Consider the following 14,852-nt stretch of genomic DNA (forward strand, 5'->3'; position numbering starts at 1 on the left):
TTCTATACCGGCATTCACAATAGATATCGCATCATGTCGGTTTACAATTAACAAGTGGATAGGTAACAAAAAAGGTAAAAACTAATATTTATCTTAATAATAATAATAATCGTAGTAATAATAATAATAAAACATTAAACAAGAGAAGGCTAAGGTATGCAGTTACAATAAAACAAGGGAGTAATACAACTTGGAGCATAGAAAAGAAGCAGGGGATTAAATCGAAAGAACGTAAATGCCAGTCAATGTACTTAAGGCATTAATGAATTGTGTTTATGATATAGGAATATTAATTATAAGGTAGGGATATTAGTTGCCGTGAATAAGGCAAAGTCTGAGTGCATAGTCTGTCAATAAGCTGGGCTGAATTAGCTATGACTTCTGGGTGACATCATTAAGCAACATTCAACGGAGTTGCCTCTCTAACAGGCCGATACAGTACAGTGAGCTCTGGTGGAGCGCACTGTTAACCCGCATTTGGATGCACGTTTTCGACGCGCTAACTTTACTTCTTATTCAGTCAAAAACGTGCGTCCAACCCCCCCCCCCACCCCCGAAACTAATAGCGCCCGCAGCATGCAAATGCATGTTGATGGCCCTATTAGTCATTCCCACGCGATACAGAAAGCAAAATGTGCAGCAAAGCCGCACATTTTACTTTCAGAAATTAGCGCCTACCCAAAGGTAGGCGTTCATTTCTGCCAGCACTGGGAAAGTGCGATATTAAGTCTTGTTGTTAGGGATAGGCACATGAACTACGTTTTGCTTTTATTGGAACCTCTCTGTTGGGATGCCCTAACTCTCCTCTTTCATTAGTATCCTTCAAGGATACATTTCTCCGAACCATGCACTGCTGAGTGACTGTCAGTTTTCCCCCTTGTTCTAGTTTAAAAGCTGCTCTATCTCCTTTTTGAAAGTTAGTGCCAGCAGCTTGGTTCCACTCTGGTTAAGGTGGAGCCCATCCTTTCAAAAAAAAAAGTCTCCCCCTTCCCCAAAGGTTTCCCCAGTTCCTTACAAAACGGAATCCCTCTTCCCTGCACCATCGTCTCATCCACGCCTTATTGAAACTCTGGAGCTCTGCCTGCCTCTGGGGAACCTGCATGTGGAAAGAAACCTGGATAAAGGTGAACCAGGGGAAAGAAACCTGGATAAAGGTGAATCGGTAGATGTAGTGTTTTTGTATTTTCAGAAGGCGTTTGACAAAGGCCCTCATGAGAGGCTTCTAAGAAAACTAAAAAGTCATAAGATAGGAGGTGATGTCCTTTCGTGGATTACAAACTGGTTAAAAGACAGGAAACATAGAATAAGATTAAATGGTCAATTTTCTCTGTGGAAAAGGTAAATAGTGGAGTGCCTCAGGGATCTGTACTCGGTCTGGTCCTTTTCAATATATTTATAAATAATCTGGAAACGGATTTGTCAAGTTAGGTTTCGAGTTTGCAGATGACACAAAATTTATTCAGAGTAGTTAAATCTCAAGCTGATTGTAATAAATTGCAGGATAATTTTGCAAGACTGGAAGATTGGGCATTGAAATGGCAGGTAAAATTTAATTTTGATAAGTGCAAAGTGATGCATGTAGGGAAAAATAACCCATGCTGTAGTTACACAATGTTAGGTTCCATATTAGCAGCTACCACCCAGGAAAGAGATCTAGGCGTCATAGTGGATAACACATTGAAATCTTCATCTTGCTGTGCTGCAGCAGTCAAAAAAGCAAACAGAATGTTGGGAATTATTAGAAAGGGAATGGTGAATAAAACGGAAAATGTCATAATGTCTCTGTATCGCTCCATGGTGAGACCGCACCTTGAATACTGTGTACAATTCTGGTCGCCCCCTCTCTATACAGATATAGTTGCACTGGAGAAGATAACAGAGAAGGGCTACCAAAATGATAAGGGGTCTGGAACAGCTCCCCTATTAGGAAAGGCTAAAGAGGTTAGTTAGGGCTGTTCAGTTTAGAGGAGACAGTTGAGGGGGGATATGTTAGAGGTCTAGAATGGGTAAATGTGAATGTGAAGTAGAACATTTAAAAGAAATCAGAGAACATTATTTTTCACTTAACGCACAATTAAGCTCTGGAATTTGTTGCCAGAAGATGTGGTTAGGGCTATTAGTATAAATGGCTTTAAAAAAGGTTTAGAAAAGTACTTGGAGGAGAAGTCCATTACCTGCTATTAAGTTCACTTAGAGAATAGCCACTGACATTAGCAATGGTAACATGGAATAGACTTAGTTTTTGGGTACTTGCCAGGTTCTTATGGCCTGGATTGCCCACTGTTGGAAACAGGATGCTGGGCTTGATGGACCCCTGGTCTGACCAAGTATGGCAACTTCTTATGTTCTTAAAATCATGAGTGGAATAGAATTGGTAAATGTAAGTTGGTTATTTACTCTTTCAAAAAAAAATACCAAGACTAGGGGCACTATGCAGTTAGTAAGTAGCACTTTCAAAACAAATCGGAGAAAATATTTTTCACTCTGCGCACAATTAAGCTTTGAAATTCATTACCGGAGAATGTGGTGAAGACAGTTAGCATTGCTGGGTTTAAAAAGTAGACTTAAGAAATATTTACTACTTATCATTGCATGATAGTAGCAGGGGATTTATTTACTGTTTGGGATCCTGCCAGGTACTTGTGACCTGGAATGACCACTGTTGGAAACAGGATACTGGGTTTAATGGTCCCCTGCTCTGACCCAGTGTGGCATGTCCTTATCAAAAGTGCAGGTTGTGGTTACCTGTGCTGTGGATGAGGATGTATACACATGGCTGCTAAGAGAAGCCTTTGTCTTTGTCTCCTCTTTGAGAAAATCTTTCTCTTATGGCAGAACCCTTTGGACAGTTCAGGTTTCACGGCTGATCTGGTTAATCTGCTGTCTACAAATCACATATTTTTGTTCAATCAAATTTTAACTCTGAAAGTGCCTGAAAGGCGACATAGAAATCAAATAAATAATAGCCTAATTTGATTTGTGTGTGCTTCTGACAGTGTGACAAGATCATTCACTATATAATGTGCAGTATTTGAGTTGTGTGTGCTTCTGACAGTGTGACAAGATCATTCACTATATAATGTGCAGTATTTGAGTTGTGTGTGCTTCTGACATAGTGTGACAAGATCATTCACTATATAATGTGCAGGATTTGAGTTGTGTGTGCTTCTGACATAGTGTGACAAGATCATTCACTATATAATGTGCAGTATTTGAGTTGTGTGTGCTTCTGACATAGTGTGACAAGATCATTCACTATATAATGTGCAGTATTTGAGTTGTGTGTGCTTCTGACATAGTGTGACAAGATCATTCACTATATAATGTGCAGGATTTGAGTTGTGTGTGCTTCTGACATAGTGTGACAAGATCATTCACTATATAATGTGCAGTATTTGAGTTGTGTGTGCTTCTGACATAGTGTGACAAGATCATTCACTATATAATGTGCAGTATTTGAGTTGTGTGTGCTTCTGACATAGTGTGACAAGATCATTCACTATATAATGTGCAGTATTTGAGTTGTGTGTGCTTCTGACATAGTGTGACAAGATCATTCACTATATAATGTGCAGTATTTGAGTTGTGTGTGCTTCTGACATAGTGTGACAAGATCATTCACTATATAATGTGCAGTATTTGAGTTGTGTGTGCTTCTGACAGTGTGACAAGATCATTCACTATATAATGTGCAGTATTTCTGGTTTCTAAGAATTGACTTTCTCTCCTGTTCAACCTTCTTCCATCCCCTTTATAAACCTCCATCGATTGTGGTCAGGGTAGTCCCATTGAATTGGGTTCTTTATTCCCTCAACATTAAGGCCACACAAAGACTTCATAGGACAGGAGTGTTGAAGATCTTCTTTCTTCTGATATGACAACATCTGTAGAAGGGGGGCCTGTGAGGTTTTGAAATGTCATGGTCAGTGCCAGCTTTAGCTAATTCTTATATTTGTGGCACAGCCTGCAAAGCCACCAGTATTTTGTAAGGCCAATAAGCTCTCTGCCACACAATCATGTGAGGGGAAGAGTTTTGCTTTGAAACCATCTGTGCCAAGTGAGAGCTATTACACACAAGCTAATTAGTGTTGTTTGCTGGCTTGGCCTGACTGGAGAGTTGTGCAACCTGTATCTTCTGGAAGTCACTGAGCATTTATTTCTAATCCGGTCCTGCTGTACTTTTCCATCGCTTGCTTTGGCACATGTTCCCTCTGTCTTGCACGTGCATTGTTTTTTGTTTGTTTTTTTTTTGCTTTCTTCCGTTTAAAGTAGTGATTGTCTCATCAGGTTGGACATTGATCCTCTTGTTTATCAGTGAGAGAGCTCAATTGTTCGCCACAGGCAAAGTATCGGGCAGTATAGGGTTCACAGGCACACAAGATGGTGTAGCCTTGTGGTAAAATTAGGTGTGGAATGTGAGTTAGGTTCGGTACAGATCCCTTAGACTGCCCTGGATTTCTGAATTATTTTTTTTTAACTAAGGCATTGTGGTCCCTGTACGCTGCTTGTATGTGGATATAGCAGAGACTACAAATCCCATTGTTCACTTACTTGGTGATGCTGTATAAAGGGAGACCCACCTTGTACATGGGCTGTGAGCCTGTGCATTATAAAGACCTGCCTCCTACTTAGGCTTTGATTCTGTGCATTGTATAAAAGAATCCTGCTTCGTACTTGGTCTGTGCTCAAGTTGTTATTTTGTGCATTTGTGAAGGAGATCTACCTTCTGCTCAGCATGTTAGCTTTTGTTCATAGCGCAGCATGTTACCTGTCAGCAGATAAGGCCCTGGTTGGCCCTGCCTTTAGTATTGCCACAGACCCTGCTTGATCTTTGGTCCTTACCCTTCCTCTTGTACCCCAAGTAGGCTTGAGGTCTCTTGCTAGTTTGGTTGCTCTCACCTGTGCTAGTAGGTGCTTCCAGGTAGCCCCTAGCCTCTCAGTAAAGAATTGTTTCCTCACATTGTCTCTGAGCTTCCCTTATCATCTTTTGTTTTAATTTCCTTCATTATCCCTTTTACTCCCATGGTTTTCTTTTCTCCTGATTGTTATAGTGATGACTCCCAGGAGCGTCTTCACTCCTGAATTCACCAAATCTTACCATCTTTTGTCTCCTCTACTTTCTTTGGCAGAAGTTTGAAAAGAAATACAACGCTGAGGTTGGCAAAGGCACTGTCTCTAAGAGCACCCAGTTTGAATATGCCTGGTGCCTGATCCGCAGCAAGTACGGTGATGATATCCGGAAAGGAATCCTCCTACTAGAAGGTGAGGGACACAACCTTGCTGACAGCTTGGAAGGGAGGGGGAGCATGGGAGGCTCAGCAGCAGTAGAAAATGGATTTACTGCATGGGGGATGGCTGATAGTGTGGGCTATAAATAAAACTGAGACCAAGGGAGTAAAGGCCACGCACAGTGGGATGAATTTTCAGAATGTTGTGCATAAAAATTAGCATATATGCACATAAGTAGCTACTACTTCCGTATTCTCTGTTTTATAAAAGTCGAAAATATGCGCATATATGTGCATAAAAGAGCAGTCTGGGGCATTCTGGGGTGGGGCCAACACTTGCACATGTTGCTATTTTAAAAGACGCATGCATTTGTCAATTTAACTTAATTACATTTACACCTGCTTATTATCTGGTGTAAGTGAAATTAAATGTTTATTGTGTAATACTGACTGAGTGACCTTGGAAGGTAGTTAAGGCTGAAGAACCAGGAAGGTCTTGATGACCTATAGAAGGATTGGACAAACTAGTAGACTAATTGGTAAATTGGTTAATTTCATTTACATGTGCATGTTTTAAAATTGGCTGACTTATGCAAGTAAGTCCTACTTTACTTTCAAGTGTAAAATATATGTGCACATATTTTTCAAATAGGCACTGAAAGTACACGCATTAAGAGGTGGATTTTAAAAGCATTGCTCTCACAAAAATGCCCACATACTCACAATGTGGATTTTAAAAACCACGAAGTACACGCATATATACCGCTGCGTGTGACAAATATAGGGCGGAATGGGTGTTTCAGGGTGGTTCCAACAGTTTCCTAGCACCTAGACAGATGGGTTCAAGACCAGTGGGTTATGCACCTCTGCCTGCAGATGGAGATAGAGCAAACTGATGTCGGAGTATAGATACTCCTGCAGCGACATCAGCCTGCCAGTATTCTCCGTCTCCAGTAGATGGTGGATGTGCATTTCCCTACTAGGGATTGCTGTAGATTTTGGAAAAAGAAATAAAAGGAAGATTAATTCGCCCCACTCTTCTGCAGTGATACCAAATTGTCCATCCCCCAGTTGAGAATTCTTGAGGTGATTTCTGTGGTCCCTCAGATAAGTCCCTCAGATAAGTCCCTCAGATAAGTCCCTCAGATAAGTCCCTCAGATAAGTCCCTCAAACCTCTTCTCTACTTCTCTGATTTCCGCACAGTACTTCAATCTATAATTTTCTCAAAAATTGATTACTGTAATGCACTCCTACTTGGTCTCCCTGCTACCCACGTCAAACCTCTACAACTCCTTCAAAACGCCACTGCACGCATCCTAACCAATGCCAATAAGAAAGACCATATTACTCCCACCCTCATTAATCTCCATTGGCTTCCCATTCACTCACGAATTATTTACAAGACCCTTACCCTCATCCACAAAAGTATTACTAACGAACATTACAATTGGCTAAACCCACCTTTCCTCCCTCGTACCTCCACAAGACCCACCCGCTCCTCTCTCCGTGGTACCCTCATTCCTCCTTCCATAAAATCCACAAGACTCATCTCCACCACCAATAGGGCCCTCTCCCTCGCAGGCCCTTCCCTCTGGAACTCCATGCCTCCTGACCTACGTACCGAAACCTCCACACCCACATTCAAAAAGAAACTCAAAACCTGGCTCTTCCTCCAAGCTTACCCCCAATCATCTTCATCTCTCACTAACACCCTAACCGGATCACCACCTCTCACCAGTACTCCCCCTCAGGACCTACACCCGACACCCACCCCCTCCAAGGACCCTCAAACCTAAACAAAAAAAAAAAAAAAAAAAAAAACAAACCTTGTATATAACCTATGTATATATTAATTGTCCCTTGAACCCTGTACATATCTTTTCCTTCAGTTTTCCTTTTTCACCCCTCCCCCCCTCCTTTTTGTCCCGTATATCCCTACCCTTCCCTCCCCTACTTATTTATCTAGTTAATTGCCATGTTACTGCATTATGTTAAAAACTGTTCCTTGTAAAGGCCTTGCCTATATATTACTTGTTATAAGTTATCTGTAAACCGGCACGATGTGCAAACGGTTGTCGGTATATAAAATCAAATAAATAAAATAAATAAATAAGTGCCTTGGTCTGGTAGCTGGTTTTTCAACTGGTGTGGACTTAGCTGCTTGGACAGCTGAAAGGCAGCAGGTGCAGGAAGCTGAATGAGGCAGTCCCCCCACAGCTGGAGACTGTCTCTGTACTCAGCCGGGAAAGGCTGAGCTCAGGTAAGATTCAAAAAAAGAAAGTGTGTGTGTGTGTGTGTGTACAGAGATGCATAAGGAGGAGGGGGGGGGTTTTGTGTGTAGGACTTCCTTCTTACCCAGTGTCAGTGCTCGGTGTGCCATTCCGACATTCGTCCCGATCCCAGGGAGGTTTAAGGGACATGGGCAGCCTGGCGGGTTGAGCAACCTCTATCGGCCAGACCCTGCTTTGAAGTTTTTCTCCTATGCGCCGCGTGGTAGGCCATGGCAGTGTTTTGTGCGCTTTGCCTTTGTGCTTCATTTGCCCTCTTCAGGAGCATCGTTTCGGGCAATGTATCTGTCTGTGCATCCAGTTTTTGGACGCTTACCAACCAACATCATCAATTCGTCCATGAGCTCTGGTTATGTACCTGACTCGCTTAAACAGGCAATTGTCAAACCAATATTAAAGAAGCCAAAACTCAACCCCACCGACCTGTCCAACTACCGCCCCATCTCAAACCTTCCTTTTATTTCTCAGCTCCTTGAAAAAACTGTAAATAAACAACTTACTGATACCTCAAGGACAATCAAATCCTTGCCTCCTCGCAGTACGGCTTCCGGAAATACCATAGTACAGAGACCTTACTACTCTCCCTAGCCGACCACCTTATCAAAAGTTTCGACAAAGGGCAATCGTATATCCTAGCCTTTCTAGACATCTCATCAGCATTTGACACTATCAGTCATAATATTCTTTTACAACGCCTAACTGAAATCGGCATAACAGGTGTTGCCCTCAACTGGTTCAAATGTTATCTCAGTAACAGAAACTTCAAAATTAAAGTAGGAAATCACGAGTCCAAAGCTATCCCCCTCAATCAAGGAGTCCCACAAGGCTCCTCCCTCTCTTCAACACTCTTCAATATATACATCCTTCCGCTGTGTCACCTTCTATCCAGTCTCAAGCTTCCACCTTACGTCTAAGCTGATGATGTTCAAATACTCATTCCCATTACTGACTCACTCCCAAGCGCTTTGAACATCTGGAATTCCACTCTACTATCAATTAAAAAGCTTCTCACCACCATCCACCTTTCATTGAACACTGCAAAAACGGAAATCATGCTCATGTCACCCCAAAATCACCCTATCTCATCCCTCCTTCCTCACCCACCTATTTCATTCTCCCAACAAGTCCGGGATCTAGGGGTCACCCTTGTCGCTCACCTTACTCTGAAGAAATTTATCAATAATACTCTGAGAGAGGGATTCTTCAAACTACATACCCTCAAAAAACTTAAACCATTACTCCACTCTGTTGATTTTCGCACAGTACTTCAAACTACTATTTTCTCCAAACTTGACTATTGTAACTCCCTTCTCCTAGGTCTGCCGAAAAGCTCTATTCATCCGCTTCAAATTCTACAAAACTCAACTGCCCGGATCATAACCAACACACTCAGAAACGAACACATAACTCCCACTCTAAAGGAATTACATTGGCTCCCGATTGCTTCACGCATCCAATATAAGACCCTCTCTCTCTTACACAAGGCCTTACACAACCCTGAAATGAATTGGTTCAACGACTCCATTCACCTCCACCAGTCTACGAAGCCCACTAGACACCAACATCTCGCAACCATGCAGACTCCCTCACCCAAATGCACCAAACTGACCTCTACCAGTGCTCGTGCGCTCTCAGTAGCCGGGCCTGCCCTCTGGAATACAATGCCCCTAGAGTTACGCCAGGAAGACTGCTTTAAAACATTTAAACAAAATCCTAAGACTTGGCTCTTCACAAAAGCATACATCTAGTACTCAGCAAATTTCGCCCACCCTCTACACACCCTCAGCCCACCTTCAGGTAGTCTCAGAAAAATACAATGCTATTGTACTGTTCCTTATGTCATACTGTTTATTGTATCTTGTTGTATTTGTATCATAATGTATATAACTGTTACTATCTGTTCTCATAACCCTTATTATTATTCATCCCCCCCATGTACCATTGTTGCTAAGTTACTAATATTTGTTCGATGTAAAACGCCCTCCAGGCGTCTTACATCGATATCACCTCGGTTTTCACTGTAAACTGAGGTGATATCCCTGATGAACGTCGGTATATAAAATTTCTAAATAAATAAATAAATTTCAGCTGATAATTGATCGCTGGGGCCTTCTGTTCCTAGACCTGCTGGTGACTTCTCGCAATGGAAAGGTTCCTAGATTCTTCAGTCGCGGGAGAGATCTGAAGTTCTTGGGTATCAATGCTCTTGTGCAGGTGTGGTTAGAGGACAAGCTGATGTATGCCTTTCTTCCATGGCTCATGTTGGGTAGAGTAGTTTGGAGGGTTGAAGGCCTCAGAGGGGTGGTGCTTTTGCTGGCATCGGATTGGCCCAGGAGGCCATGGTATGCAGATCTGCAAAGACTCCTGGTAGACTCCCCCCTTTGTCTTCCAGTGCACAGGAATCTGTCGCAGCAGAACCCAGTCCTTCATGAAGATCCGACTTGGTTTTGGGTTACGGTATGGCCCTTGAGAGGGCTCGCTTGTTGAAGCGTGGATATTCTACTGCGGTAAATGCCACCTTGCTACGAGCATGAAAATTCTCCACTTCCTTAGTCTATGTACGAGTTTGGCGAGGTTTTGAGGCTTGGTGTGAGGATCGAGGAGTGCTTCCTCGTTCAGTTAGGATCCCGCTCATTTTGGAATTTTTGCAGGGTGAGTTGAATAAACGGTTGACCCTTAATTCCTTGAAGGTATAGGTATTGGCCCTTGCCTGTTTCAGGGGTCAAGTGAATGGTGAATCCTTATTGTCTCATCCTGATGTGGCCCTTTCTTGAGGGGGTGAAACATCTTCGTCCTCCCTTGTGGTTACTGGTACCCTTGTAGAGTCTTAATCTGGTTTTGGACTTTTTGGCGGGTCCTATATTTCAAGTGATGCGCTCCCTTTCCTTGAGCTTTACTGACTTTGAAAATGGTGTTTCTGGTGGCAATATGTTCTGTGCTTCGAATTTCCAAGCTGCAGGCCTTGTCTTGTCAGGAACCGTTCCTTTGGGTGACTCCAGGAGCGATTCAACTGTGTTCTCTTCCTTCTTTCTTGCCTAAAATGGTCTCAGATTTTCATTTGAATCAGTCCATTTCCTTACCGTCTCTGAATAAGGAAAGAGATGCAGAGGAATATCACCTTTATGTCCCTTGGATGTCAAGAGATGTCCTAAGGTATCTGGAGGTTTCTAAATCTTTCCAAAAGACAGATCACCTGTTTGTCCTTCATGGTGGAGGTAAACAGGGCAAGCCAGCTTTGCATGCTACAACAGCTCGCTGGATTAAGGAGGTAGTCACGGCTGCGTATGTGGCTGCTGAAAATCCATTGTCTACTCAGGTTAGGGCTCATTTCACTAGGGCTCAGGCAGTGTCATGGACGGAGGTTAGATTGTTGTCTCCTGTCGACATTTGCCGAGCTGTGATGTGGTCCTCCTTACTCACCTTTTCCAGGTATTATTGTCTGGATGTGCAGTCCCGGGAGGATGCAGCCTTTTGCACATGCGGTTTTGACTGGACCATGGGCAGCCTCCCACCTTTTTCAGGAGTAGCTTTGGTACATACCATCCTGAACCCTGGGTGCTAGGAAATGAGAAATTATTACTTACCTGATAATTTCCTTTTCCTTAATCTAGACAGATGGGTTCAGCTTCCCAGCCTTGGCTGCCATATGTTTGTATTATAATCTTCCTGTATGGCTACGTGTAACTAAGTGTTACTCCAGTCCTTAAACTATTGTTAATGTATTTCTTGTCTGAGCTCAGTGTTTCATGTTGGCTGAGTATTGAAATGATTATCTGATTTTAATCAAGTTTTTGCTAAACATAAGAACATAAGAAAATGCCATACTGGGTCAGACCAAGGGTCCATCAAGCCCAGCATCCTGTTTCCAACAGTGGCCAATCCAGGCCATAAGAACCTGGCAAGTACCCAAAAACTAAGTCTATTCCATGTAACCATTGCTAATGGCAGTGGCTATTCTCTAAATGAACTTAATAGCAGGTAATGGACTTCTCCTCCAAGAACTTATCCAATCCTTTTTTAAACACAGCTATATTAACTGCACTAACCACATCCTCTGGCAACAAATTCCAGAGTTTAATTGTGCATTGAGTAAAAAAGAACTTTCTCTGATTAGTTTTAAATGTGCCCCATGCTAACTTCATGGAGTGCCCCCTAGTCTTTCTACTATCCGAAAGAGTAAATAACCGATTCACATCTACCCGTTCTAGACCTCTCATGATTTTAAACACCTCTATCATATCCCCCCTCAGTCGTCTCTTCTCCAAGCTGAAAAGTCCTAACCTCTTTAGTCTTTCCTCATAGGAGAGTTGTTCCATTCCCCTTATCATTTTGGTAGCCCTTCTCTGTACCTTCTCCATCGCAATTATATCTTTTTTGAGATACGGCGACCAGAATTGTACACAGTATTCAAGGTGCGGTCTCACCATGGAGCGATACAGAGGCATTATGACCTTTTCCGTTTTATTCACCATTCCCTTTCAAATAATTCCCAACATTCTGTTTGCTTTTTTGACTGCCGCAGCACACTGTACCGACGATTTCAATGTGTTATCCACTATGACACCAGATCTCTTTCTTGGGTTGTAGCACCTAATAAGGAACCCAACATTGTGTAATTATAGCATGGGTTATTTTTCCCTATATGCATCACATTGCACTTATCCACATTAAATTTCATCTGCCATTTGGATGCCCAATTTTCCAGTCTCACAAGGTCTTCCTGCAATTTATCACAATCTGCTTGTGATTTAACTACTCTGAACAATTTTGTGTCATCTGCAAATTTGATTATCTCACTCGTCGTATTTCTTTCCAGATCATTTATAAATATATTGAAAAGTAAGGGTTCCAATACAGATCCCTGAGGCACTCCACTGTCCACTCCCTTCCACTGAGAAAATTGCTAGTCTGTCCACAGTTGCTTTTGAAGAGAATACTGGCAGGCTGATGTTGCTGCAGGGGTAGATATACTGTGACATCAGTTTACTCCGTCTCTATCTGCTGGTAGAGGTGCATAACCCACTGGTCCTGAACCCATCTGTCTAGATTAAGGAAAAGGAAATTATCAGGTAAGTAGTAATTTCTCATTATGCACACAGCTCCGTATTTTAAAACCGGAGACTGTGGCACACATCAACTTGTTATCTACGTAAATTTACTGCTGCTCCAGATGAGGAACAAGTCTATAGATCTCGAGTTTTAGGGCTTACTCAACAAGGTGAGGAGTCTGGGTCAACTGGGAGTTGTGCAGGATCAAGGACCAGAGGAGTCTGGAAGACCTAGATTTTAACTGGGCAAACTGGTGGACTAATTGGAAAAATTGGGTTGTGCTTCATATTTTAAAACCCAAAAACGTCCTATGGAAGACACGCACTAGCTGTTTTGAGTAACCTCTTAAAATTAGGAGCATGCTTACGCGTGGTGGGTGTATTTTAAAGCATACACGCACGATTTAAAATTTCAGCATATCTTTGCTCACGCACAGATACGCGCGTGTATGGGTGCACAAGCATTCATTTTAAAATTAGCCTGTAAATGCATTGATATATGTGGTTTCAATGCAGTGCATATAAGCCTACATATGCATGAAGATTGCAGGGTAAAGATACACATTTTTTTTTATTTATCATTTTTTAAGCAGTTAACAAGTCAAATCACTTGACAAGAAATGATATACAGGGAGTCATACAACTGAAAGAAGAAAACAACCAACAAGGTATATATAATCCCAATAATACCTTTTTAGACCACTACTACAGAGAGTGTTCCAATTGAAATTCAGTGAAGAAAATTTTGATACACAAGCATAAGTAAACAGCCACCTCTTGCTGTTTACTATCTATTGTCGGAACAAAATATTAGGAACCAGTTACAATGGGAGCTGGATCCTGTCCAATTCTATCATTCAGAAAAGTATTCAGCTGAGACGGGTCAAAGAAAACATATTTAACCCCAGCGTGCTTAACACATTTGCTTGGGAAATATAGCCAAAACATTGCACCCAAACTGAGTACTGCAGGGCGCATTATCAGGAAACGCCTTCTTTTTAACTGTTACTTTAGCAACATCCGGGAACATTCTAATTTTATATCCTAGAAACATTATATCTCTATTTTGAAAAAATATTTTTAACACAAAGACCCGGTCTGAATCCAAAACAGAAGTGGCAATTAAAGTTGAAGATGTTATTACTTCTTCCTTTGAGCTCTCTAAAAAAGAGGATAGATGAGATAAATTAACTGGAGCAGTATCCGCAGGCCTGTTGTCGTCTTGTAGTGATATTTTATTCGGCAGATAATATGCTTTAGAAATCAGTGGGAGAAGTATCAACGAAGCATCTCAACGGGTGTTGTAAACTTTTTAGGAAAATTTAATATCCTAAGATTACACCGTTGTACTCTATTCTCCAAATTTTCCATTTTGTTCTGCAAGAACAAATGTCCAGCTGATATGGTATCTACAGATTTCTGCATAACTGTCCCCTTAGACTCCAAAACTTCCACCTGCATTTTAACATCAGACACTTGACTCTTCGAAGTATTAACCAGGTCATGTTTCTGAGAAACAAATTGAGAAACTTGATTTGAAAGTTTTGTAATTGCTTCCCAAATTATATCTAAAGTTATATTTGGAGGTTTTGTTAAGGAAACTATTGTTACCTCCAAAACCGGTACAGTAACTCGTCCAGCCGTTGTTGATGTTGGCGATTTATATTCGACAAGGAACAGTCTGCTCCCTCTGCATGCACCTCCATGCCGGCCCATCCCGACGCCGCCACTGCCAATCGGTCTTGCTCATCTCCGCGTGACAGGAGCAGGCTGTTGACGTCAGCCTCACTCGCGGGGGGCTGGGTTGAGGAGGAGCCCGACTTGGTTCCGGCGAAAAAAATGACTCCAATTCCGGACTGGTAGCGGTGGAGCACCGATTCGCTGCCCTCCCAAGGATAACTCCACAGGGCCCTGCGATAGCTCCTGGTTCCGAACGACATGGTGGTTCATTGGGCCTGAAAACGGCGAACCCTCCGAAGCTTCAGGGACTGCTCTGGCCTTTCCTTTTCTTTTCCCCATATAGTAAGTATTTCAAAAACGTTTGCAGCAAAATTGTAAAGGGAAGAAAATCCTCTTGGAGCATAGCAGGTTAGTGTGCGGCCATCTTGGAAACACCCCCAAGATACACATTTTTTAAAACAGGCTATGTGCAGGTTGTAAAATAGTGTGGTAAAACTATGTATTGCCATATGCGTGCATATATGTTGCCATATGCAGTGGTTTTGAAAGTTATCCTCCCTGTATTTATTGTATTGAAATTCAAATTCATCTCTTTATATTTTGTGAC

General features: G+C 42.1%; 1 protein-coding gene across 2 annotated transcripts in view; it reads left to right on the forward strand.

The window, feature by feature from the left end:
• The window catches only part of FIS1 (fission, mitochondrial 1), an 88,285-nt gene that overhangs the window by 32,298 nt on the left and 41,135 nt on the right, over nucleotides 1-14,852 (forward strand). The window contains exons 2-3 of one of the 2 annotated variants that reach the window (XM_029580348.1): nucleotides 5,130-5,262; nucleotides 13,159-13,233. In XM_029580348.1, the coding sequence (XP_029436208.1) occupies nucleotides 5,130-5,262; nucleotides 13,159-13,233 (208 nt within the window). The remainder of the gene's footprint in view (nucleotides 1-5,129; nucleotides 5,263-13,158; nucleotides 13,234-14,852) is intronic. The other variant, XM_029580349.1, reaches the window with a different exon arrangement.

The sequence above is a fragment of the Rhinatrema bivittatum genome, chromosome 16, assembly GCF_901001135.1.
Source record: "Rhinatrema bivittatum chromosome 16, aRhiBiv1.1, whole genome shotgun sequence".
NCBI lineage: Eukaryota > Metazoa > Chordata > Amphibia > Gymnophiona > Rhinatrematidae > Rhinatrema > Rhinatrema bivittatum.